Source organism: Prionailurus viverrinus, chromosome E2 (genome assembly GCF_022837055.1).
Source record: "Prionailurus viverrinus isolate Anna chromosome E2, UM_Priviv_1.0, whole genome shotgun sequence".
In the NCBI taxonomy this organism is placed as follows: Eukaryota; Metazoa; Chordata; class Mammalia; order Carnivora; family Felidae; genus Prionailurus; species Prionailurus viverrinus.
Genome location: NC_062575.1, coordinates 19,800,346 through 19,825,892, shown reverse-complemented (window position 1 = coordinate 19,825,892; position 25,547 = coordinate 19,800,346). Strand labels below are relative to the sequence as shown.

The 25,547-nt window shown below is 52.5% G+C and overlaps 1 protein-coding gene across 3 annotated transcripts; it reads right to left on the bottom strand.

Annotated features, from left to right (window-relative positions):
- Window positions 1-1,625: 1,625 nt before the first annotated feature.
- On the bottom strand, window positions 1,626-24,107 carry ZDHHC1 (zinc finger DHHC-type containing 1). Of its 3 annotated transcripts, XM_047835083.1 has the most exons (13): window positions 23,810-24,106; window positions 16,969-17,015; window positions 15,337-15,579; window positions 10,402-10,577; window positions 8,713-8,814; window positions 8,174-8,298; window positions 7,918-8,076; window positions 7,536-7,648; window positions 3,829-3,911; window positions 3,498-3,585; window positions 3,289-3,367; window positions 2,986-3,185; window positions 1,626-1,757 (listed from the first exon to the last, which is right to left on the bottom strand). In XM_047835083.1, the coding sequence occupies exons 2-13, from the start codon at window positions 16,975-16,977 to the stop codon at window positions 1,647-1,649; spliced, it is 1,488 nt and encodes a 495-aa protein (XP_047691039.1). In that variant the 5' UTR covers window positions 16,978-17,015; window positions 23,810-24,106; the 3' UTR covers window positions 1,626-1,646. The 3 variants fall into 3 exon arrangements, with proteins under 3 accessions (XP_047691039.1, XP_047691040.1, XP_047691041.1); XM_047835084.1 differs by lacking the exon at window positions 1,626-1,757 and having other exon boundaries at window positions 2,709-3,185; window positions 7,918-8,094; window positions 23,810-24,107; XM_047835085.1 differs by lacking the exon at window positions 1,626-1,757 and having other exon boundaries at window positions 2,709-3,185; window positions 23,810-24,105.
- Between the last annotated feature and the right edge of the window lie 1,440 nt (window positions 24,108-25,547).

Sequence of the window (25,547 nt, the reverse complement as noted above, 5' to 3'; positions counted from 1 at the left end):
CACAGCAGCACTCCCAGTGCCTGGGGCACAACCGTGGCCTCCTGGTCCCTTGCCATCCATTTGGGGCTGTAACCTCCCAGTCTGTAGAGTTTAAGAGGAGCAGGTGATTAGGAGACTAGACTGGGTAGGGGTTGTAGAGTTATCAACCCCCAGAGGCATGTTGGCAACTGCAGGTATGGCCTTTGTCCTGTAATCCTCACACCTATGCCCTACAGTGAAGCACACTTCCCCAGTGTCTACACCTTCAGTCTTCCATGGAAGCCCCTGGCCACACCCTGAGCACTGTCACACCAGTCCACATTCCCACAGCTGAATGCATGTAGCCCTGGCTCTCCACATTCTCAGCCTTATTCCCCCCACCAGACCCTTAACCAGTCTCGGGACTGAGGGCCCGGACCATTTCCTCAGCACCCACAGCCACACATATACTAACAGCCCCGTACAGAAACCCGCCAATAATACTCTTAGCCCTGCAATAAAGTGTCCCTCCTACACCCCCCACAGCCTCCCTGCAGCCCCTTGCCCACACCTACAGCCCTGCACTGCAGCTATAACGTGTGACACAGCCCAGTACTGAGGCCTCCTTGACCACACCTTCAGACCTCCACTGCAGCTACCCCCGTCCACACACACACCCCAGCCCTGGGACTAAGGCTCATTATCCACATACCCACAGCCCTTACTGAGCCCCCTAAACAGAGCTTCACAACTCACCCCCTCTCTGTACACTTGTAGCCTCTGACCACATCCTTACACCCACAAGCCTTCTGGCCTCATGCTCAACCCTGCCCTGAAACCCCTCAGTGTCCAAACCCACAGACTTGCATTTCCAGACTCCCAGGTATTACACTGAGAGACCCCATGTTGAGACTCCCCGAACACACCCCAAACCTCCACTGCAGCCTCCTGAACACACCCTAAGTCATGTCCTCAGCAAACAGCTTCTACCTCTGCCTTTTATCTATCCTAAGGCCTCCAGTTACCATAGCCTGGGCCCCTACAGAACTACACCCCCTTCCATTTACCACTGGCCTTAACAATGAAAGCCCCCTCCCAGTGACCATCCTCACTATCCCTAAGTTGCAATTTCTGGGCCTAGGGGTCCCCACTGTCCCCACATTGTCGCGACTCTATGGACCCACAATCCCAGGTTCACACAGCACTCCTCTTCCCTCTCTCTACACTCCAACCTCCCACTACAGATCCAGAGACGCCACCCAACTGTAAAGTCTCGGGGAGGTTTTGGGGCACAGATACTTGTCCCAGACTGACTGACAGGATCCTGCATCCAGTGCTCACTCCTGTTATGGGAAGAAAGGATTCTTGGTACTGATTAGGTGGAGCCAGGTCGCAGGCCATAGTCCCAGGAGTCTGCAGGCCAAGGATGGAGCGGCCACACCCAAGAACTGGGGCCACCCGCGGACTCCCACTGGGACAGCTGGAGTCATCAATCAGCAGGGCAAGGAGGTGGGGGAGGAACGCTTGGGGCCCAGGGCAGGGCCGCTCAGCTGGTGTCCTCAGTTCGGTACCATCTGGGGTTGGGACCCCTTCCAGGGCGCTCCCACCCCACCCTCTTCCTTATTGTGCAGGATACTGATTAGAGTGGTCGGCGCTGTAGTCTCTTACCTTCTACCTCGTGGCTGCTCCTACTGTGCTCGTTCGATGGACAGAAGGACGCAAGAATGGACCGACGGACGCGGGAGACCAAGGCGGCTCCGCAGCTCTGCTCCCTGCCGGCTCCAGGGAGGGACTGCAGCCTGGGCGGTTCCGCCGTATTATCCCCTGTTTCTCGGTCTCCATAGAGACGGCGAGTCCCACCCCCAGGGCTGTCTCGGCGGGAGAATGACCAAGGTCACGCTAGCCCCACCCACCGGACCCCTCCCCCTCTGCGCTCAGCGGGGGCGGAGCTGCTGCGATATCATCCCCGCAGCTCGCAGGGCAGCTCCACGGCCTTCACGCCCGTTGGAGACCAGCCCTCCGCAGTTCTGGACGTCCTCGGATGAACCCCTAACGGGAAAAGAGCCTCATCTGGGGCTTTGCCCAAAGTTCAAGGCAGGCCCCTACCTCCAGAGGGAAGATGAAGATTCCCAGAGCGGCAACCGAAGGCCGTTTGGGAACAGGAGCGAGAGCGGGGGGGGGGGGGGGGGGGGGGGGGGGGGGCAGAGGGCTGGCAGAGGAGCGAGAAAACCCTTCCTATCAATGGCAGTGGGTTCTAGAGCTGGCTCAAGGCCACAGCTCTCCCAATAACGTGTGGCATCCCCAGGCCACAACTCAAAAGCACTGAGAGCAGGAGGGACCAATGCACTAATCACGAATCCCCAAGCCCACCAACAGTAATCCCAACATCAGGAAGAAGTTTAAAGACTTCTGGGGTCTTCTATTCCCACTCCACCCCGGTGTCGGCCTCACAGTCCCTGCCCCCTCTGCTGCCTCCGGATCCCAAAGCCTGTTTTCCCTTTCAAGTATAAACCTTATTTTCAAGACAAATAACCTCCTCCAGGCAGCCTTCCAGGACTTTTCACAACGGGGGCCCTGTACCTGAGCACCTTAGGTCCTCGTGTACCTCTCTATATGACAACTTAGGTGGCCACTCAGTGTATGAGGGGGCTCATCCTACCCTCTGCCCCTAGACCGACTGACAATGGTCCAGTTCCAGGAGGGCCTATGGCCCTTGCCATTAAGAAGTATGCACTAAGTCCGCAAAAGCATTAAAAAAAAAAAAAAAGTTTATTGGAGCATCATGGCCGGTTGGGGGGGAGGGGGTATTGCTGAGTCATGGGAGAAGGGGACCCATCCCGCTGGCCATAGGGGCCCCTAAAGTGCACTCGGTGCGGCAAGGGTGGGGGTGTTGCATAGAGAGTCGGGATGGCCGGTCCTCCTTGGCCCTCCTGCCTCTCCGCCCTGCTAAGGTAGGCCGGTCTCTGGACCGCCCCGCGCCCCGGGCTCGCCGCTGCTTGGGCTCACGAAAACAGCGGGCGCACGCACCTGCAGCGCCAGCCCCGGCTCTCGGCCCCTGCCTCCAGGGGTGGCCAGAGCAGCGCTGCCCAGGCGTGTCTGCGCCACTGGAATCTCATCCATGGACTCTGCTGACGCCGAGTGGTAGGCGCCTGCAGGTCCAGTGGCATGCACTGGGCTGGCGCCCGCGGAATCTGATGAGCTGGAGCTGCGACCTGGGCCCCTGGGCCCTGCGTGGATGGAGGAAAATGTGAAACTTAGGACTGTGACACTCTCAGGGCCCTACCTTTCCTTCCCTCGGACTTCAGGATCTGGTCAGAAAGGGACACTCACCCGACAGCCTGGGCAGCGGCGATTCCCGATCCGAGGTGCCAGAGGTTGGCACCTTATACACACGCCGCTTCCTCTTTTTCTGCAGAGACATGGGGACCCTGAGTGCCCCTTCCCCAAACCCCACTTCACCCAAAGAAGGAGAGGAGTGGGGCAGGGTAGAGGCTTCTTTCCCATACCCTTCCTCATGGGCCCAGCACAGTCCCCCTCACCTGGGGTCGGATCCGGGGAGGCAGAGTCTCTGGGGAGGAGGGTTGGGGGGGCTCCATTTGGCCTCGGGTGGCAAGGAACTGAGAAAGACTAAGGGGAAGTGGAAGGGTAAGTGCTGGATGCCCATTGTTTCCTCAAATCCCACCCCTCTGGATGTTCTGAAATAAGGCACCCTTCCTAGCACACAGAAAGGGGCATTGATTTGTCCAAGGGCATGCCAGGCTGGACCCAGACCTATACTTTGGCCTTGACCTACCCCTTTTCTCCCACCTTGGATGTCCCTGCCATGCCAATGAGAGATGTTCAGGTGGCACATGCCCAGGTTGCACTCACTTGGCATTCACGGTGGCAGGCCTGGCCTGGCCAGGGGGTTCTGGGCGCACATGGCTGAAGGTCCGCATGTAGAACTCCATCTCCTGGGGAAGGTGGGGGTCAGGGAGGCTGGGGCCAGGTGTGGATCCAAGGCCTTCTGGGTCCTGAGCCCACCCCATCCTGTATCCGACACCCCATCCTGTACACAATACCCCACTTCTCACTGGTCTCTGTGGGAGGTCTGGGCACAGAGGTTTCCGACTGTCCTCCAGGCTTCCCAGCTATGCTGGGAAAACCCCTCTGTAGGCTGAGGCTTAAAACACCCATTTCCGGGCCTTACCCCATCCCTACCATCTTCCTCACTTCATCTAGTCAAACTACCTCCTCCAGAGAACCCCCAGCCTCATAGGTCCAATGTACTCAGTCTGCTCTGCCAAGGTGGGTGGTGGGGAAAAGGCTCTCAGAGCAACCCTCCTACTTCTTGCTCCTCCCAGGGCTCTAGTCTCCCTGATTGTTTCCCTGGCTGGGAGACTGGCCAGACATTCATACGCTGGGGTGTGCACCTGAGGCTATGTGCATGACTGGATGGGAGCTGAGTCCTCAGGGTACCAGCCACAATCTTAGCTACCTGGGTGGGGGAACTAGTGGGACCATGTGAGGTCTCCCCCACCCCAAAAGAGAAGGCAGTTAAGAGGTGGGAAAAAACAGCACCACAGCCCCCATCTGGGACCAGGCTTATGGGCAAGTTCTGTGTCTACTTTAGTCACTGATCCTCACAGTGACATTGTAGTGGCAGCACCAACCCCTGAAAGTGAGGGGACCTGAAGCCAGGAGGACACAGAAGTGGCCTAAGCCTGCCACTGAGCACAAAGGACGCTCATAAGGACTACAGGTGAGGAGACAAAAGCGAGGAAAAAGCCAACCCTGGTGGGGTGTGGAGGGTATAGGGCAGAGCCAGGATGATGCTGTACCCCTACCGGTGGGGGGGGGGGGGCAGGGGGGGGCACCGGGACAGCTGTCGCCTGTTCAACAGTTGTTTCCATGGAGACCGAGGCGTCCTGACTAATGCAGAGATGACACTGTAACAGCAACGCCGTCTCTAAAACAAGCCTATGTTTGGGGGCAACGGCTCCAGAGTGGGGCCCCTCCCGCATTCCTGCTCAGGGTGGGGGTGGGGAGGCTGCCTTCAGGGCCCTGGAAGATCTGGGGGATAGAGCCCAGCTGGCCATGGGCTGCCTGCACAGATGCAGAGATTGAAGCCCAGAGTAAGTCTCATGCCCAACCAAGGCCCAGACTAGCCCTTTGTAAAGTAGTGTGGGGGCGCCAGCCTCAGGAAAGGAGCACTGGGAAAGAAGTGTTCAGAGGCCAGTCACAAGAACTAGAACCTCAAGGTAATGACTGGGACCTCACGGTAATCTGGCCTCCCCCATCTTTTCTCTTCCCCCAGTATGGACTCGGCACCCCTCCAGGGCCCAGCAAAGAGGGGCAAAGCATTTCTTGGTGCCCCTGGGCTCCAGAAGCAAGGCAGGGTGGGATGAGCAGCAGTTAGAGGATGGTCCCAGAAGGCTGAGGGGCCAGGGTGGGACAGGAGCCAGGTCCTAGCCAGCTGGGGAAATCTGAGGGTATACCAGGGTATCCCCATTCAAACCCCCTTCCCTTCATCACAGCTGTCCCCAGGATCCTCTCTCAGCTTCAAAATGTGTACATTCCTCCAAAAAACTAAAAACAGAACTACTCTACGACCCAGCAATTGCACTACTGGGCATTTATCCAAGGGATACAAGTATGCTGTTTCGAAGGGACACATGCACCCCCATGTTTATAGCAGCACTATCAACAATAGCAGAAGTATGGAAAGAGCCCAAATGTCCACTGATGGATGAATGGATAAAGAAGATGTGGTATATATATATATATATACACACACACACACACACACACACACACACACACACACACATATACATACAGTGGAGTATTACTCGGCAATCAAAAAGAATGAAATCTTGCCATTTGCAACTCTGTGGATGGAACTGGAGGGTATTATGCTAAGTGAAATTAGTCAGAGAAAGACAAAAATCATATGACTTCACTCATCTGAGGACTTTAAGAGACAAAACAGATGAACATAAGGGAAGGGAAACAAAAATAATATAAAAACAGGGACGGGGACAAAACAGAAGAGACTCATAAATATGGAGAACAAACTGAGGGTTACGGGTGGGGTTGTGGGAGGGGGGATGGGCTAAATGGGTAAGGGGCACTAAGGAATCTACCCCTGAAATCATTGTGGCACTGCATGCTAACTAATTTGGATGTAAACTTTAAAAAATAAAACAAGTTAAAAAAATTTTTTTAAATGTATACATTCCTCAAACAGCGTTGATGGAGGGAGGTGGGTAGGGGATGGGCTAAATGGATGATGGGTATTAAGAAGGCACTTATGATTAGCACTGGATGTTGTATGTAAGTGATTAAATTCTATTCCAGAAACCAATATTACATTATATGTTAACTAGAATTTAAATAAAAATTTGACCAAAAAAAAAAAAAGTGCACATTCCTGAATGGTAAATGGCACTTCTCAGCCTCAGAACTCTCCTCTGTGCAATGGGACAAACACATCCCTCCTCTTCCTGGGGAGGTCTCCCTCAGGTCACATACAGATGGTATTAAATGCCCTTGCTGGCACACCTGACTCCAAAGCCTAGGCAAGCAGTGACTACAGGGCAGGGGCCTAGATCCCTGTAGTCTAAGCATCTTAGGACCAGTCCTGCCTCAGTGGGTAATGACTATGAAGCTTGAGAAAGTCTCCTGCCTAGGGGATGCCCACTCCGAGGATAGCTGCCACTGCACTTACAAGGGTTCAATGCCAGGCACCAGTGTGTGTACATAGTGGTGTGGCAGGGGGGTCACCACCAAAAGTCAACACTTCCCCCCGGCCTCCCAGGCCCTACCCCTGGCAATGAGAACAGGAGAGGCCGGGTCCCAAGCCTTCTCCCAACCCGCCCACCAGCCTGTGTTTGTGTCTAGTTGCCATGAGGACTTGGGATCCAGAGTTCAGCCTTCCCAGCAAGGCCTGCCTGGGCCCCCTGCCTTCCCAGTCCCTGGGGGCTCCAAGAACTGGACCACCCCCACCTCCAGCTGCTGACCTCAGGAAGCCATGGGGCGTGGGAATGGGGATAGACTGGTCAGTAGCTGGGCTACAGGGTTCCTGCTTCAGAGTGTAGGGACTTTAACTCTTCGCAGACCCAGCGTTAGGCTCATCTGCAACACGGTTGCAGTTATATTACCTGCCTCATGGGCTCTTTTAAGGATTAAAGAAGGTGATGAGTCTAAGGTCTCAGGGTCACGGGTAGAGAGAATTGACATCTCCATCCTGGTGACCCAGTCGCTGACCCATCTCTCTTCTGCAGCCCCAACCTGCCCGCTTCCAAGCTCCCACATCTCATGCCCTCCAGCACATACTCGGAGCCCAGACAGGCATGTACATGGGGTCGGGAAAACACGGGGCTTCCTCTGGCTGTGCTCACACTTGAGCAAACAGACATGTGTTTAGTACAGGCTTGGCCTTGCCCCTCTTGCCTCCAGGTGCTCCCCTGCTCCAACTGTGATTCCAGGCCTGCTTTCCTTTGCCCTGTCTCATTGCTGCTTGCTGCACAGCTACCACCCCTCCCACACCCAGGCCCCATCTCCCATCCCCTCAGCCCTCTGGGCGACTTCTATACCTGAATGGGCCGCATCTTGGGGGGACATGACTCGAGCTCCCTGTGGGCCCCCTTTGCCTCCTGTGGCAGGCGATGCTGCACGATGTACTCATAGGTGGTGAGCTTGTGCCACACTGAGGGGGTGAGGAGAGGGCTCAGTGCAGTGGAAAGGGGATCCTAGAGTTCAGAAGGTAAGGGAGGGTACCCAGCCCCAGCCTGAAAACTACTGTCCCCATATACACTAATCCATTAAGTGAGACCAGGCCACCATCAAAAGCCAATACTGAAAAAGGAGCATGGCTTCAGGGTTCTACGGCCCAAGTGGTACCTCCCTGCAGGCTAGGGACCCCTATCCACCGCAAGGCAGGTATAGATACATGTGAGTGGGGGCTGGGGGACTTACTGAGATAAATGTGGAAGCACAGCAGGTGGCCAAGCAGGGCTGTGGAAAGCAGGCCCAGAAGGATGAGTAGGGCAGCCAGGGCTAGGATGGCAGGAGCCTGGGTCTCCACAGGGGCAGCGGGCAGGAACACGAACCACACATCTGTGTGATTCTTCAGGACTGCAAGGCACAGGCAGACTGCTCATCCGGGCTGTGACCAATGACTAGGACAGGCCCAGGGTTGGAAGGTGGAAGTGGGCCTGGAGCCGGGACTGACCTTCAAAGTGGCGATTGGTGCGCAGCCGCATGGGGTTGACAAAGAACTCCACAAAGACATAAGTGGCCACCAGCACGAGGAGCAGGACACCCAGTAAAGCAGATGCCACACTGTGTAGAAAGAGCCTGGGCCCAGCCGTGGGCAGCTGTCAGCACCCAGGTGCTCCAGCTGGATAGGGGCCCAGAACTCAGAAGGGCCCATGGTTGGGAGGGGAGCCAGGCCTCTGACCCCACAGCCCCAACTCCTCACGAAGCCAATGACTTAGGGCAAAGATCAGTTTGGGCAGCCACCCCAGTAGGCTTCCCACCATTCTGTGGACCCACAGGAGAAAGCCCCCAAACCTTCCCTCAGCAGTCCCAGGTGGCAGCCATCAGGAGCATCACCCTCAGACCAACACATTAATGCACACCAGCGCACAGGTCCACGGAGCACCGCACCCCCCGCCCCCTGCCCCGCCTCATATGCAAGCTCAGGGTTCCTGGCTCACACTCGGACCCGTGCATCCGCAGGCACCCTTGCGGCCCGTGCCGCGCTCTCACCTGTAGTTCCTCTCGCCCACGCAGTTGTTGAGCCACTTGCAGTGGTGGTCGAAACCGCACACGCACTTGTTGCAGGCGCTGCAGTGCTTGGAGCGAGCGCTCCTGCGGGAGGGGGTGGAGGGGCACAAGGCGGTCGGCTAGCTTTTCCCGCACTTCGCCACCGGCCTGGCTGGGGCCACGGAAGACCGGAACGCCGGGCCTGGAGCGCGTTACCCACCCCGCACTCCACCGGAACCTGGAAACGGCGACGGGGAGCGCGCACGCCCTCTGGTGGCACTGCGAAGCAGAGCACCCACAGGAGGTCTGGCTTCTGAAGAGCCAGGGTAGGAGGTAGAGGGGTTGGGAGGCATTACACTTAACCGCTAAGGGATTGCGCACCTGCGTGATGGTGGTATGAAACGGAAATGGGGCTTCTTTTCCAAGCAAGGACCCCTGCGCCAAGCCAGGAGACGATGCAGGTGTGGCACCAAGTAGCAGAAGAGAGCAAGGCTGCTGGGTCCGGCGCCTGCGTTGCTTTTTCTGACATCTCCATTTTTTGAGTCCCTATTTCCCTGCCAGTCTATGGGAATTTTACTGGCATTCTTCCAGAAAACCTCTGCCAGAAAAAGTCTGTCTAGGCTAACCCAAAGGGAGCCAAAGGAAGAGGAGCAAGCTGACATCTGGGTGAACAGCAGTGTGCTGCAGGGGGTCAGAGGAGGTGAGGCCACATTAGGAATGCAAGCCCAAAGGGGTGTGGGAGAGTGAGCTGCAGCCCCTTCCCCAGAACAGAACAGAGTGGGCAGCCATTGCCACAGCATCCACTTAAGAGCAATGCACTGACTGGTGCCTAGTGAAGGAAAGGATGATCAGACACCAAACTCCTCAGTGCCTTAATGCCATTGCCTCTTTCTCTGTCCTGGGGACATACCCCTTCAACAGGCTGTGAACATTAAGATTAGAAATGTAGAGCTAGCCTTGGACCATACTGCCATCCCCAATCCCCTGCCTGAGGCTGGAAGCTCCAGGAGAGTAGGGAGGGACCTAGGGAGGCAGTCCAGAACAGCCAAGGAGGCATGGGCTCTGCAAATTCTGACTGTCCTTCCCACTAGCAGCATGATCTGGAGTAAGTCACTTGGCCTCTTTGGGCTTCAGATTCCTTATGGGTAACTGAGGATAACAGTATGGGCTTGGGGGCCAGGCAGGCTGGATTGTGAATCTAGCTCTGCTACCCAATAGCCATATGACCTCAGGCATAGGTCATATGGGAGCACTGGGCTCCCATATAAGCATTGGACACTTCCTCTTCTGTGAGGTGAGGTGCTGCCCACCCTGCAGGGTTGTTCATAAGCACTTAGCACATAGTAAGTACTCAAGCATTAGTGCCCATCCCCGTCCCTATCTGGGAATGCTTGTGAGAGATGGGGGCAGGGGAGTCACTGGCAGAGTCAGTCAGTAGAAAAGTCTGTGGCAGTGCCAAGTGTCTCCTACTGTAACTGTTGGAAGTGCCATTCCTCATCTTCTGTTTCCAATCTCCTTCACCCAATTCTCTGTCACTCTGTCAAGATTCTTGACTGTGTAAAACACGAGGTTTCTGAGGCATCAGCATAACTATAAAGCCCTGGGCATGCCCCTCTCCGCCTTGAACGTACGCTGGCAGTTCCCCGGGGCACAATCACCACCCACACACACCCTCAGTCCACACTCACTCACACATCTACATCGCACAAGTTGCAATGCAGGTCTTCAATGACGTGTGCATGTTGGCTGCGGTTGAAAATGGGCAGGGGGCCTGCATAGCTCTTGTCCCTCACATTGGCATCTGCTGGATCGATGGAGACAGCAGTCAGGTGAACCACAAGGTGGCCGGCAAAGATGGCGCCCATGCACTGGCCCAGAAGGTTAAAGACTCACTCCACACTCTGCTGGCTGGAAGCCCCTCTTCCCCACTTTCCAGGGCCAGGTAGCAGCTCTCCACCTCCATATGACTCCCTCATGCAGAGACTCTCTGCCTGTGCCACCTCTTACCTCCAGCCCCACAAGAGCTTCCTTGAAAGACCTCTTCAGCATACCCATGCCCCAGATGGAAGAGAGGAGCCATCTGGTAATGGAGCTCACAAGGCACTGCCTACTGTCGCTGAGCGGCCCAACCACAGGGCCCTGGCCTCACTGCTCCAGTCCTGGCACAGGCCATAGGCTGGTCTGACGTTGGAATCTGATCTGGTTTCAGATTCTAAATGGTGAAATGAGACTGAAAGAGATTATCCTCTAAGGCCCAAGGACCCAAAATATAAGTTCTAAGTTTGTTTCTCTTGCCTTCATAGGAATTCGGATCTGAGAGGGAAGCAGCCATCCTTTCTCAGCAGCTGGGCCAGATGGAGAATCACTTGTAGGTAGGGTCCAATATACCCACCGCCTCCCTGACTGGAGTTCAGGTACTTGGAGCCCTAGGGCTGAGGATTCTGGGATGGCTTGACATATTCAGCGCCTGGCCAGGGGCAGCCTGGCTAATTCCTGGGGCTGAAACACAGATCATCCAGGACCTATCTGCTCAGTGAATAGAACAAATGCAGGGGACGAGTGTCCTGACAATTTGCTGCAAAGTCTACATTTGTAAAAATTCACCAATAGGTTCCAGACAGCCATCTGCCCTCCCTCCCTCCATCTGTCCTCTTGCTAACCAGGCAGACCTCATATCCTTCCATCATTCATCCCTCCATCAGTCGGCTGCCTAACCTCCTTTTTCCTTCTTCCTCCTCCTCCCAGAAGCCAAATTTCCATACATGTCTGTGTGAGCCAGGCTCTGCCCTAATATGCTACACCACAGCTGAACACGAGGACCGCTGAACACGAGGACCACAGCCCACGAAGGCCAGACAGCCCTGGCTGTGGGTCAGGCCTTCACTTCTTCCCTGGGTACTCCACAGTCTCCTGACTCTGTTCCTCTGGCCTCAGTGGCCTTGAGCCTGCCCTTCACTTGATCCCAAAATGAGCACTGAATAGCTTAAATAAAGCCTTGCCTGCTTCAATTTTTACAGTGGCTCTCGATGGCTCTCAAGTTAAAGTTTACTGTTCTGTTCAGTGCCAAGGCTTCTCTTGCTCTGGCTCCTGTCACACCTGTCTGATATCACCACCCACTACTCCTCACCATTCCAGCCGCTCTTCAGACACACTGAATGTAGGCAAACATTTAGTTTTCTGCTCCAACACTCCTCCCATACCACTCCCTGGTTCATTCATTTGACTGTTCACTCAGGTCTTTCTCTGCGCCAAGCTCTGAGGGCTATGCCAGGGGCAAGACAGACTTGGGCCCTCGCCCCAAGGAGCCTACAGTCTGATGGGAAACACATATGTTAATCAAATAATGGGTTGATTACAATGAAGGACGTTCATGGGACCAGGTGAATTTACAACTGAGTAACCTCATCTAATCTGAAGGGATCCGGAAAGCTGCTCCGATGAAGCATCATCTCAGCTGAGACTTAGAGAGGAACAGATAATGTAAATAGGAGGGGCTTGGCTGGGTACTGGGACCAAGTAGAGTCCCGGCCAGAGGGGTGGCTGGTGTGTGGTTCCAGCTCAGCTCATTGCTGCCATGCTAGAATAAGGGCACACACCACCATATTCTAACTTTTGAAAAGGAACTAGAAATCTGGATTTTTATGAGGTCTCATTTTTTAAATGTTGACAAAAAATAAATAATTCTTAAAATACACCTGCTAAAGGAACACTTAAGACTGTCCATTTTGTGTGTTAACTGTCCCCCAATTAAAAAAGAAAATCTGGAGGCACCTGGATGGCTCAGTCAGTTAAGCGTCTGACTTCAGCTCAGGTCATGATCTCACAGTTCCTTGAGTTTGAGCCCCACATTGGGCTCTCTGATGTCAGCGTGGAGCCTGCTTCGGATCTGTCTCTCTCTCTCTGCCTCTCCCTCACTCGTGTGTGTGTACGCTCCTTCTCTGTCTCTCAAAAATAAATAAACATTAAAAAATTTTTTTAATAAAAAAGAAAATCTGGTGGCAGCTGGGTGGCTCAGTTGGTTGAGCGTGTGACTCTTGATCTTGGGGTCGTGAGTTCAAGCCACACTCTGGGCATAGAGCCTACTTTAAAAAAGAAAAGAAAAGAAAATCTGTAGGCCAAACAGGCCTGTGGGCTGCCGGTTCTGGACTTCTTATTTAGCTGGGTGTTCGGGTAGGGAGAGAGTCAAGAGCCTTCCAGCCAAGAGACCAGTGGTGTCAGAGGAAATAATGTAAGAGGCTGGGGAGATGGACAGAACCCAGAACATGAAGAGTCCTGAGGATCTTGAACATCATTTCTTAAGACAGGAAGAAGCCATTATGGGATGTTAAGCTGGGGAGCAACTTTATCAGATTTGGATTTTGAAAGGGCAGTCTACTGCAGGAACACGGGTGGACACAGATGGATTGGCCCAAGAGTGTGTGCGGGGAGGCCTATTTGGAAACAAAACAGTCATCTAGGTAAGAGGGGCAGATGGCAGTGGGGAGGAATGAGGGCAAGCTTGATAGCTATTTAGGAGCTAACATCCACAGAACTTGATGACTGACTGGATATAGATGATGAAGGAAAGGGGCAGAGCCAAGAGTACCCAGAGAGCTGACCACAGAGGAGGATGGGCACATAGCAGATCTGCATCTGAGCCCACGGTGGTGTTGGTCTAGACAGCCCTCCTCCTACACCCATAATCTGTTGTGTGGCTCCTACCCTCATACCTACCATGTGATGATCTCTAATCTACAAGGCTTTCCCCCAGCGGCAGGCTGAGCACCCCAGGGCTGGGGGCCTGTCTTACTCATCTTTGCAACGGTAGGTCCCAGGCCACTTCCAGGCCCCAGGTAGGTACTTGCTACACACCATTGCCCTACCTCATTCCTCAGGGGCCCTGAGGAACTTTTCATAAGGAAGGTGGCTTTGATGGAAGGAAGGAGAAGCATACAGGCCTAGAAGTGGGAGTGCCAATCCTGGTGGCTCTGTGAGCCTCCACGTTGCCCAAAGGAATGAATGTGGAGAGGACAAAACCCTTAAATCGTCCCACTGCCTCAGAGTCAGGTTGCCTGAGCAGCCCTTCTTGTCTCGGTGGGTATCAGCTGTGTGACCTCAGGAAGTCGCTTAAACTCTCTGAGCCCTGACTTCTTCATTAGTAAAGTGGGGAGAACACCTTCCTTATAGATTATTATGAGGATTGAGTGATATAATCCACATACAGGGCTTGGCACAGTGCCGGGCACATATACATGCTCAACAGATGCTAGTTACTCTTGTTTACTGTTTTTGCTCTGACTGTACTCACTGCAACCACGTGGTTATGAATCTGGCTTCCCAGGTACCCTGGTGGTAGAAGCCCAGATAATCCTGAGTGAGGGGCATGCCCATTCCAGATCATGGGAGGAATATTTCACGAACCACTCTACTTAACAGCACTAAGGCCTAAGTCCTGTTGGTCCCCTCAGGGAAAGGCCAGTGTTCCATTTACACAGCTGATGACTAGGCCCTGGGTCCTAGTGAACCAGGAAGCCCCCCAGCGATATTGCTGGTGTCTGAGGACAACAACCTTCTCTACAGTCCTTCTCCACATGTTTGTCCTTGTCACTCACCAGCCAAGGGCTCTGTGGTTTCCCAAGAAAGCACACTCACACTTCTGGCTCACATATTCTGGTGCTCACACACACACCCTCGGTGCTCCTTTCCTCTGCGAAGCAGGCAGGACTCCTGTCAGACAGAGGAGGAGGCTGAGAACTGGGGAGCCGGCCGAAGCTGCTCAGCCTTGTCTGACCCCTGAAGGGCTGAGCTGTGACCAACCTCGGCTGCTGACCCTATGCCCGGAGCTTTCAAGTTAATCTCTGCTAACCTCCTTTAGCCCACCCTCGCCCTTCTCCCCCAGGAAGCCCAAGAAATCATTTTCATGAAGAACACACATGAGGGCACCCTCTTCTGGGCACCCTCCGGACAAGGGCACATAGCCACCTGTTGCACCCCAATCTCCCAGCCTTGCAGCCATGTCCTCGGCTCCTGGGGGTTGTGGCCAAGGCTGGGGGAGTCATACCACTGGGCTCAGGCAAGTTTGTGTTTGTCACTGTTCCCACGAGTTTCCACGGCATCTCTATCCCTCCTCTTGTCAACTCAGCCTCACACTAAGAGTCTGGTTTATAAAACCAATGAGCTCCTAAACAGTCCTGGGTACAGCATAATTATCTGACTGTACATAAAACCACATTTTAAATATACCAGGAAACTTACTATGTAAAAGAATTCTACCATGACTCTTTTTGAAAAGTGAAAGATTCTTTCGTAAATGGAATAATTACTCTCTATCCCTTGTCGAGCTCTGGACACAATTAACATTAAGGCTCTCTTCTGTGATCACTCTTGCGGTATCTCGGTTGACAAGGTTCCTAGCTGTGTGGGCTTTAAATGCTCCAAGGTACATTAGGTCCATCTGCTCACCCCATCAGGCAGAGGGGTCAGATGGGGACTGGAAACCAGGCAGGGAGGCAGCTGGTGCTCCTGGGCAGAGAGGGGGCCTGCCTGCACTCTGTGGGGCTCTGGAGCCCAGCTTCAGGCCTCTGCCATGTTCCTCCATCCACTGCCCCAGTTCTTCCATGTACTAGCCCCACACTTTCCCAAGGATACAGCATAGCCAGCGGGCACCCAGTGGTGAGGCAGGAGGGGAACAAGGACCCCAAAGCCAATCACAGCGAAGAAGAGGTACAGCAGCCAAGCCACAATCTGGAGCGGGTGAGGGGGCCAGCTCCACCCATTCCGGCGGGACCGCTGGCCCTGCAGCTCCAGGGAGGGTCTGCTGGCCTGTGCAGGCGCTGTCCACACACTCTTCTCAGGGGCTGTCTTGTTGGAGGGCTTGTTGCAGACGTTCATCTCCAGAGGAAGGAAAAGTAGAGAAAGCATTAGCCTAAGGAGGCCCGGGCTGGAGCCCAGAGCCCCATGTGGAGAGCAGGCCGGGATGTGAAGTCATCTCCCAGCTACTCTGCAGAAGAACTGGGGCCCTAGCATGATGAAGACAGGCCATGGGGGAAGGTGGTAGTGGAGTGTTTCTCAAAGCCCCAGAGCAAGCTCTGGCCCCAGCCCTGGCCAGGACAAGATAGGAGGGTCCAGGGTTTATTCAGAACACAGTGTGGCTGCCTGTTACTCAAAGTGCTGTCTCCACAGCCATCAAAGTTAAACCCAGTAAGACATGTTCTCATCTGGTAACAATATCAGGCTGGGGCCAGAGCAATGAGAACACATGCTGATTCTGTTAGTCACCTCTGTCCTGAGGCCCAAATGCAAGTGTCAGAAAGGGCCCCCTTACTCTTTGCTAGAGGAAACATGGACTAGAGGTGCTCAGAAGGGGGTCTGGTGTCTGCCCCTGGGCTAGCACGTAATCCCTTTAGGAGAGAGGCTGAGAACAGCGGGGATGGGGCGTGGGGGAGCCCTTAAACCATCTCCCCTGTGCCTCAAACTTCTTGGCTGGGGAGGGGCCAGCATGCAAGAGAAGGAAGGATCCCCCCTTGCTTCCTTCCAGCAGCAAAAAAGACCATGTTTCTCTAGGTAAATTTGGGCCTAGTGCACTGAGAAGAGACAAGTGGGCTGATGGCCTTTGACTCACTTGAGAGCTCGCTCAGAGAAGGCTGGGCCTCCTCCACAGCCAGACCACCAGGTGGCAGCACTCCCCCACCCCCGTCCCACCATCCTTCAGTCTAAGACCTGGCCTAGAGGCCCAAATCACATGCAAGGCAGGCAGGGTGTGCTGTCATTACTGGAGGAAGAGCCCCACCTCCAGAATCTTCTGGGCCTGAGGGAGGACTAGCGCCTGGGCAGGCAGCGCCACACCTGGGGAGACAGGCCAACTCAGAGCTCTTGGTGGGATGGCCAGGAGTAAGGGACAAAACCCTGGCAGCTGGACTCTCCTTTCAGGAGCCCATGCCTGTGGGCCAAGGAGTCTGACTATATCAGAAAGTACAGCAGACCCCCCTCAGCACATCTACCCGGAACACCTTCCTCACATCTTGGCCCAACAAAATGTGATTTGGCCTTCAGTGCCCACTTTAAGCATCACCAATCCAGGAAGCTTTCCCTGATGCCCCAAACAGAGTCAGGGGGCCCTCATGCTCAGTCTTTCATGGGCAAGTCACTTTGCCACTTGGAACCCTGTGTCATCCCCACATCTGCTCCCTGTTATGCCAATTTTCCCTAAGGGTAGCAACTGTACTGTGATTCACTTACCCCTGCTCCCCACATGCCCTTCCCCAAGCACCCAAAACATACCTTGTACATAGTAGGTGCTCAGTAAATGTTTCCTGACTTGAAATCATCTGAAATAAAGGGAAATGTGGGTGCGATAAATGGTGTGGAATCCTGGTCCACCCAGAGCCATCTGGCCCACTCTGCCCTGCCTTCGATCTGCACAGCCACCATGCAGAGACATATCTCTTGCCCAGCTCCCCCTGCCACTGGCTATTATTACCCTGACTGCCGGGCATTCACACTTAGCCACTGCTTCATCCCACCTGAGGCTCAGAGCCTCCTGTAAGCCAAGCCCGCCGTATTCATCTCTGACCAGCCTTATCTCAAAGCTAAATGGGATGACCTTAGTTTTCTCCCAGGGACTCAATTGGAATCCCCTGGTCATTTGCTTTGTCTTCAAAAAGAAACAGTGAAAAGTGAAAAAAGAGCCCCAGCTTTGCAGGTAACAGATTTAGGTTCAAGTCCTGGCTCTGCACTTACTAGCTGAGTGGCTTGTTTCTTCATTTGAAAAATGGGGGTAGGGATGGCTACCTAGTGCTGGGTATAGATCAGCAACACTGTAAGTAAAGCCCTGACACATAATCGCTTCGTAAATGATAGATATTATAATTACCCTTAAAATAGCCCTCTGGGTTCTCCTGATCTCTCCAAAGGAAGGCTGCTGCATCTGATATTTTACAAGGTTAATTTCCAAAGTAATGGGATTGGTTGAAGCTGCTTTCTTAAACCAGTGGTCCCAAGAAACATGTTGTCATAAGAGCTGGGCCACTGGATGGTCATTCTAACCATCTCACCTTTGATCAAAGTGACAATGGTAATTAAAAAAAAAAAAAGCAGGTACCACTTTATTTTCAATGTCCCCAGAGGTAGCAAATCTGTCCTTGATTTTTGGGAATTCAAAGGTCTTTAGGTGAAGCCCTGTAAATACAGTTGAGGTGGGTGGTTCTGCTCAGGGGCAAATCCCTGTGGCTTGCACATCCGTTCTCCAGTGACACCATCACCAGGGAAACTCCTTTGAAGGGAACCCATGAATTAGGATCCTTAAATTCTAGCTTTCCTTTTGCCATCTTCACACCTGTGCAGCCCTACACCCTGAGGAAGTTTTTAAAGAAAGCAGCAGAGGCATATGACTGACATGTCCCCACTGCTCAGAGTGGCAGTGGTCACAGGCACCCCCAGTGCTGCTGTCCCCCCAATATCTGAAGTGGGAGGACTCATCATCTGAGGCCTGGGGGTGGCTCTGACTCCAAACCTGGGGACAACTGGCCCAGGGAGGTGCCCCTCATGTGAGACAGAGGGCAGGGGAATGGTGCTATTGGGTGAGTCCTGTACAGCAGTAGCAGCACCCCAGAGCAGACACCCAAGCTGGCCAGGAGGCATGCCACCTGCCCGGAAAACCTGGGCCAGCCAGCTCTTACCTGATGACGTTTTCCCTTGTGGGGTTGGTGGCTACAAATTCTTTTGGCCCAAAAGGCTTTGATTAAAAGGGCTGGGAGGTAGGAGAGAATCCAAGATAGGGCCTCAGGCAGGGATGGGACCAAGCACTGTCATCAGACCCAGGAACTTCTCTGACTTTTCTTCCCCTCTTGGCACTTCTCTAGAAGACCAGAATGAAAGATGCATGGCTCTGCTCCCGGACAGCTTGGCCAGCCTGTGCATTTACACCTTGGCCCAGTCAGCACTTTTGGGGCCCAGCCCCCTGTGTGCACTAAAGATATAAACACAGATGAGACCAGGCTCCTGCCTTCAGGGCCTTGCTTTCTGGGGGCCCAGACAGACATGAGGGCAGTGGGTGAATGGGTCATACAAGGGTGAGCCATTCAGAGTGACAGAACACAGGGTGAATGGAGGGGGGATCTAGAGAAGGAGATGAGCCCTGAGGAGCTGAAGGGTCAGATCCCATGGGGCTTAGGAGGCCAGGCAAGGAAGTCTGGCTACTACTGAAAGAGCCACAAGGAGTCATAAGAAGTTTAAAGCAGGGGAACGACACAAAGGTGGTGGGTGTTTTAGAAAGCTTTCTTCTAGTCCAGTAGGGAAGAGGGCACGAGCAAGAAGGGAAAGGTGACACAACAGCAGGCTGGCCCAGGGAGGGCAGCAGCCCAGCAGCCTTGTGCTTTGGGAAGAATTGGCCAGAAGATGGAGGCCAAGCCCACAAGGTCCCCTAAACCATCGATGCCTCCAGCTGCATCTCTGGTGGGCTGAGAGGTATGTGTGCCTTGGTAAAAGTTTCTTCATGTACCTTCTGCTGACACAGAACAAACCACAGAGTTAAACTGGTGGAGATGGAGACAAGAGTGACGAGGTCCCAAGGAGTGTTAAGGCCAAAAGTCGCCACCTTTGGGTAAAGGTCACCTTGGGTAAGCCAAGGACCCACCTGGCTTCTGAGGTGGGCTAGAGGGGCTGTATAGCCCCCTCCCTTGTCCCAATAAGGTAAAGCTCATTGCCAAGATGACACTAATCTCTTCCTGTTAACATTCCTATGCTAAAACCCTAAAATAGCATTTTCTTTAAAAAAATTTTTTTTCAACATTTATTTATTTTTTGGGACAGAGAGAGACAGAGCATGAACGGGGGAGGGGCAGAGAGAGAGGGAGACACAGAATCGGAAACAGGTTCCAGGCTCTGAGCCATCAGCCCAGAGCCCGACGCGGGGCTCGAACTCACAGACCGCGAGATCGTGACCTGGCTGAAGTCGGACGCTTAACCGACTGTGCCACCCAGGCGCCCCTAAAATAGCATTTTCAAAAGAAAGTTAGGCTACCTTACTTTATGTGCCTAATTTAAATGAGGGAAGTCAACATTTCAAGTTCTCATTATGAACTGTAGAATAGTTCTATGACTGATCCACTTCCCTCTTGCCCACCTCTGCTCCCACCAAAAAAGTATTTAGGAATGTTTCCTAAGATTTATGAATGGCGTTGTCAAAACAACCAGACCAAAGTGAAAAATACTAGCCCTGGAGAGGCTGTGGGCACCCCTGTGTTCCTGAAAAATGTTTGAGGATTTCAGAAAAGAATCAATTTCATTACTAAAGAGGCTTTTTAGGAGGAGGCCACTGACCTGGCAGGGTAGAATGATGGGGTTAGAGAAGAAGAGACAGGGCTCTTAGAGGGGGATTGAGGGCCTGGGGACCTGAGCCACCAAGGGAGAGAGGCAGGTTGGAGCTAGGCAAGAGCACAAGGCTCTTGGAAACAGATCCTGGCTCTGGTTCCTGCACTGCCACTCACAGATGGGGTAACCCGGAGGCAAATTTCAGAGGCAACTCTTTGGGTGTCTTCTTTACTCAGCTTTTTAAAAAGTTAGCTGGGGGGTGCCTGTCTGGCTCAATCACTAGAGCATGCAACTCTTGGGTCTCGGGGTTATGAGTTCAAGCCCACTTAAAAAAAAAAAAAGGTAGCTGGAAGGCAATTTGGCAATGTCTACCAAACTTTAGAACACATATACCCTTGGGCCCAGTCATTCCATTTCTAGGTATTTATCTTATACATATAGTCACAAAGTACACAATATATATGTGACTATATACATATAGTCACAAAGTACACAAAAACACAGCAGTCTTGTTTGCAATAATAAAGAACAAAAAAAAATGTAAACAAACTATGGCACAGTCACACAATGAAATGCTATACAATACAAAACAATGAGGGATGAAATGACCTTCGATACACAGTGAAGTGAAAAAGCAAGATGTGGGCAGTTGTAGAACATGCTATATCAAGTAAGTGAAAACAAACAGGGATGGGTATGTTCCAATTTGCATAGATTCTCTCTGGAAAGAAATGCAAAAAGGCAAACACAGGGACAGCCTCTGGGAAGATCTAGTGGCTGCAGTGAAAGAGACTTGCTTTTACTGTGCAGTGTTTGAAATTTTTTTACCATATGCATCAATGCTTTTGAAAAAAAGAATGTGTCAGATAAATAATTAAGGGGTGTCACCTCTTACCCTCCTGGCCCACTGGGCTGCCACGTAGACCAAATGTGCTTGTGGGCTCCAGAGCCCTGTACCACACCTGACAAACAAGGAAATCCTACCTAACTACCATGCAAAAAGAGTGCTCAGTTTTATTTCAGTGCTTCCTCACTTCTCGAAAGCAACTCTGAATCATTCCACTGCAGAGCTGTGAGGAAGAACCACAGAGCTCCCTATGAGCTGTTGGGAGTCTTGTCAAAGTTGGAATCAGACCTCTGGGCAGCACAAGAGGAGTTGCTGGGCAGGACCCTGTTCCAGTGCTCAGCCAAAAGTCAGCTCAGCTTCCTGTGACTCCAGAACCCAAAGGGAAGGTGCATGCAACAGGATGGTTTTGCTCACAACCATCTTTTCTGTTTGCTAAGAAAAGCTAGAGGATTTACAGGAATTACTTTCTATGGATATTTCTTTTGCTTTCTTGCAGGGCTTGAACTCATGACCCTGAGATCAAGACCTTAGCTGAGATCAAGAGTCATACACTTAACCGACTGAGCCATCCTGGCACCAGTCTATGGATATTTCTAAACAACTTTTCCTTGCATCTGCTTTTAAAATAATTTTCACTAAGGGTGCTTGGGTGGCTCAGTCAGTTTTGGCTCGGGTTGTGATCTCATAGTTCATGGGTTCAAACCCCATGTGGGCTCTGTGCTGACAGCATGGAGCCTGCTTGGGATTCTCTCTCTCTCTCTCTCTCTCTCTCTCTCTCTCTCTCTCTCTCTCCTCCCCCAAGCTCGCTTGCTCACTCTCTCTCTCAAGATAAAAAAAATAAACTTAAATGTTTTTAAATAAAATAAAATAATTTTCACTAAGATTTAACAGATGTCCACTTTAAACCTAAACAGAGGGGCGCCTGGGTGGCGCAGTCGGTTAAGCGTCCGACTTCAGCCAGGTCACGATCTCGCGGTCCGTGGGTTCGAGCCCCGCATCAGGCTCTGGGCTGATGGCTCAGAGCCTGGAGCCTGTTTCCGATTCTGTGTCTCCCTCTCTCTCTGCCCCTCCCCCATTCATGCCCTGTCTCTCTCTGTCCCAAAAATAAATAAACGTTGAAAAAAAAAATTAAAAAAAAAAAAAAAAACCTAAACAGAGGCTGGAAAAAAAAAATGCTGCATGGTACACACTGTTTTACAGTGCAAAAAAAGTCATTTATAAAAGAAGTTTTGGGCAAATACTTTATTAAAATTCCCTCCAGGTACCAGAGAAGTCTCTGGCCTTAAAATTCTGGGAAGTGGCTCCAGTTTGACTAAGATATGCACCTCACGACAATGCCCAGAAAATAAATTGGAACTTCAAGCTGTTCTCATAGACCCGTCCAGTCACTGGCCTCAGATGTGGCTGGGCTTTTCACATAAACAACAACACAGAAATCTGATGCTAGAGCAAGAAAACCCTGAAATCTCACTCATTCCTGAGTTGATGTGGTGTGCAAACATTTTCTGTGCCATTCTCCTCCTGAAGCAACCAGTGCAACTGTTTGGGATTCAGGTTTAGCCAGGGAAAGGGGACAAGAAGGAAGGAGTAACAATGGAACGAAAAAAGGCCAATGAGAGGAGCCAACGGTTGTTGATTTTAACCAGGAAATCAACTCACATGATTGTAGGAGCAAGCCTGGAGGAACACCCACCAAGAAACAGTCGTTAAGAGCAAAGTTGTGACAAAACAAAGTAAGAAAAACAAAAGAAAAAAAACGTAAGCACCAATGTTGCTTTTATTGCAACTCATGGTGATTATCCGTTTACAAGCCCATCTTCCATGGTGAACCACCAGTTCCACAAAAGCAAAGACCAAACCACACCTATCTCTAAATCCAGCTTTCCTTCAATAAAAGAAATTAAACCATTTGTTACCATCTCTGCTGCCATCACCCTAATCCAACCCTCCATCATTGCTCCCCTGTAGCAATGTAGTTTCAGTAATAATGGCCATTTGGAGGGACCTTTTTCTGTGCCAGGAACTACTTTAACAGAATGCACTTATAAGCCCTCACAACTCTCTGAGGTAGGTAGGTCCTGTCATTTCAAACTGTTCCCAAAGACCTCCTCTGTCATTGGTCTCGGATGGACTGGTCTCTCACTTTCTCTCTCATAAACAACATGCAGAATAACATCCCCCTTTCACAGATGAAGACACTGAGGCTCAGAGAGACTAAGTTCTTCTAGGAGACACAGTTAGACTGGCAGAATTACGATGGCCCTTGAATGACTTGCTGGTGTGCCCTGTCATAAGGACACTGCCCACAGCAGCCAGAGGAAGGTGAGCTTCCTTTTCCTTTGAAGCAAAACTTCAAATTCATCAAAACTTTTCAATGGTTTCCTCCTGCTTCTAGGACAAAGTTGAAACCTCCATCGCATCCTTCAATGCTCCCCTCATCCTTTCTGTTCCTTAATAGTACTTTGCTGCCTTTGCATTTGCTTTTCCCTCTTCCAGAAACACCCTTCCCCTACTTACAATTCTGGTTCCTTTCAACCTTCAGGTCTTAGCTTCAAAGTCACCTTCTATAGGAGACCCTGCCAGAACACCACCCCCGTCCCCTCCATGACGTCACCAGAGTACTTATCTCGAGCGAAAATCACACAGTCGTCTATCTGGAGCCTGCCCACCCCACCCCCCTTAATACTCTGTGGGTTCTGGAGATCGTGCCGTTTCCTGGAATCCTCAGTGACCCCGTCCCTGGCACACAGTATTGAGAATACTGTGTATATTGAGTATCTGCTCAATGCAGATATGTGAACCTGATATATACTAGAAGGAAGCCCCGCGTTCTGCCCTGTCCCTTGAAGCCCAGGCCGCGGGCTCCAGGCCAAGGTGAGCGCAGAGCACAGCCGGGCGGCTGCAGCCACAACCCCGTGGCTCATGCCAGGTTTCGAGGTGAGAACCGCGGTGGGGGCTACTCACCTGCGCGTCACGTCGACCGAGCCAGATCGGCCCTGCCAAGGTCACCCGGTAGTTCAGCCCCCGCGCCTGGCCGTCCACCCTCCCACGGTGGCTGCACTTCAGACCCTCACAACGGAGATGGTCCTCGGGACCAGGCGGTGGCGCAGCCCGGAGCGGGGCCCCATCCCGGGCCGCGCGACGGAGGCCGGGCGGGCAAGTCCTCGGGCACCGGCTGGAGCGGGCTGGCTGTACAGCCCCGCCAGGCCAGGCCGAGGCAGGATGGAACTCTTCAGGAGCTGGGCCCGTTCCCCTGGCAACGGCGCGGGCTACGGCGCCCCACAGCGGCCAAACCTCGCTGCGTCGCTTCGCGCCGGCACCAAGGTTCGGGGCGGGGCTCACCAGGGACCCCTGGGATCCCTGGAACCTGAGCCTCCGCGTTCCCCGTTCCCTTTCAACTATTGTCCTCGAAAACCCACTTTCCCCCACCCTCACTCCACAGCTGTCTTCTCGAAATCGTAACTTGTCCCAAACGTGCCCCCCTTCAGTTTCTCCCTGAGACTACCACTGTCAGGGAGACCCCCCAGTCAGCCTGCACACTTTAATGAGTATGTGCTGGGCACTGGGCATACCATGGGGAACACGAGATCCCTAGCCCTCAGGAAGATTACAGGCTAAGGGAAAGACAGGTATAGACAAATACACAAATAAATATGCAGGTTTCCCCATAATATAAAATGTGAAGTATAAAAGAAAATATGCAGCACAAAATATCTCCTTTCTATATTTCCTTTAAATTAAGCAGAAATCCTACTGGGAGCCCCCTCTTCCAGACTGGTGGGACATTCAGTCTTGGTCTCGGCTGGGCTCCTATTACCCAGGTTATTCCAAGGACTCAGGATCTCCTGCAATAGCAGCCTGAGAAGCACGCTCTAGTCATGGGTCCTCTCTGGTACTGAGGCCACAGCCATTGTCCCAACCACAGGACTTCCAGGTTTGGGCTCTAAGGGGCCATGCCTGATGCCCCAAGATTGCCAGGGGATAGGTGCCTGCTTCCTTGGTTGCAGGGCCTGAAGACTCTTCCCTTCCCCTGCCTTGGAGACCTCCCTGCTGGACCCAGCTTCCCTGAAAGCTCCCTCTCCCTTTCTCCTTGGGAACACTAGAAATGGACCCTCCCATGAGCTCAGGCTTTCTCAAAAAACAGGAAGAACCTTTGTCTTCCAAATCTCCAAGGCCCTAAAATGGTGAGCAGCTGGCTGCTATCAGCTTAGAATGGGCTGGACAGAAAACATCCCTATGCCTAAAATGCATGAGCCACATGCATTAACAACTCCTACTCTGCCACAGGCCAGTTGTGAGTCCTTGTGCAAGTGATTGAATCTCTCTACCATATAAATTTTTGTTTCCAGTCCTGATAAACTCAAACTTATAGTGGAATAAATATCTCTGTACTCTGGCCTCAGAAATGCAAGATAACTTCTCTTGTTAAGATGTCAATCAAGATGACTCTTACCTGGAATTGGAGAACTTTCGGGTCCAACAGAGATGATGACCTAGAAATCAATGTGGAGGATAAGCCCATATATGCCCACAGGGAGAGAAGGGACCTGAGAGTCACAGCCATCTAGACTTTGGGTCCACCTGCTTCCCAGTCACCTCTCCTAGATGTCTCATGGGTATCTAGATGCAACACATCCCTGTATGCCCTCTTTGTCTTTGCCACAAATCTGTTCTTCCCCCTCAGACCCTCCCAAGGGCACCA

Bases quoted from the DNA above. Each gene is read 5' to 3' on its own strand.
- ZDHHC1 (XM_047835083.1), bottom strand. The intron at 3,912-7,535 runs GTATAGAAGTCG...CACCTTCCCCAG, and splicing joins CCAAGATGCGGCCCATTCAG to GAGATGGAGTTCTACATGCG. The intron at 3,368-3,497 runs GTGAGGGGGACT...ATGTCTCTGCAG, and splicing joins CTCCCCGGATCCGACCCCAG to AAAAAGAGGAAGCGGCGTGT.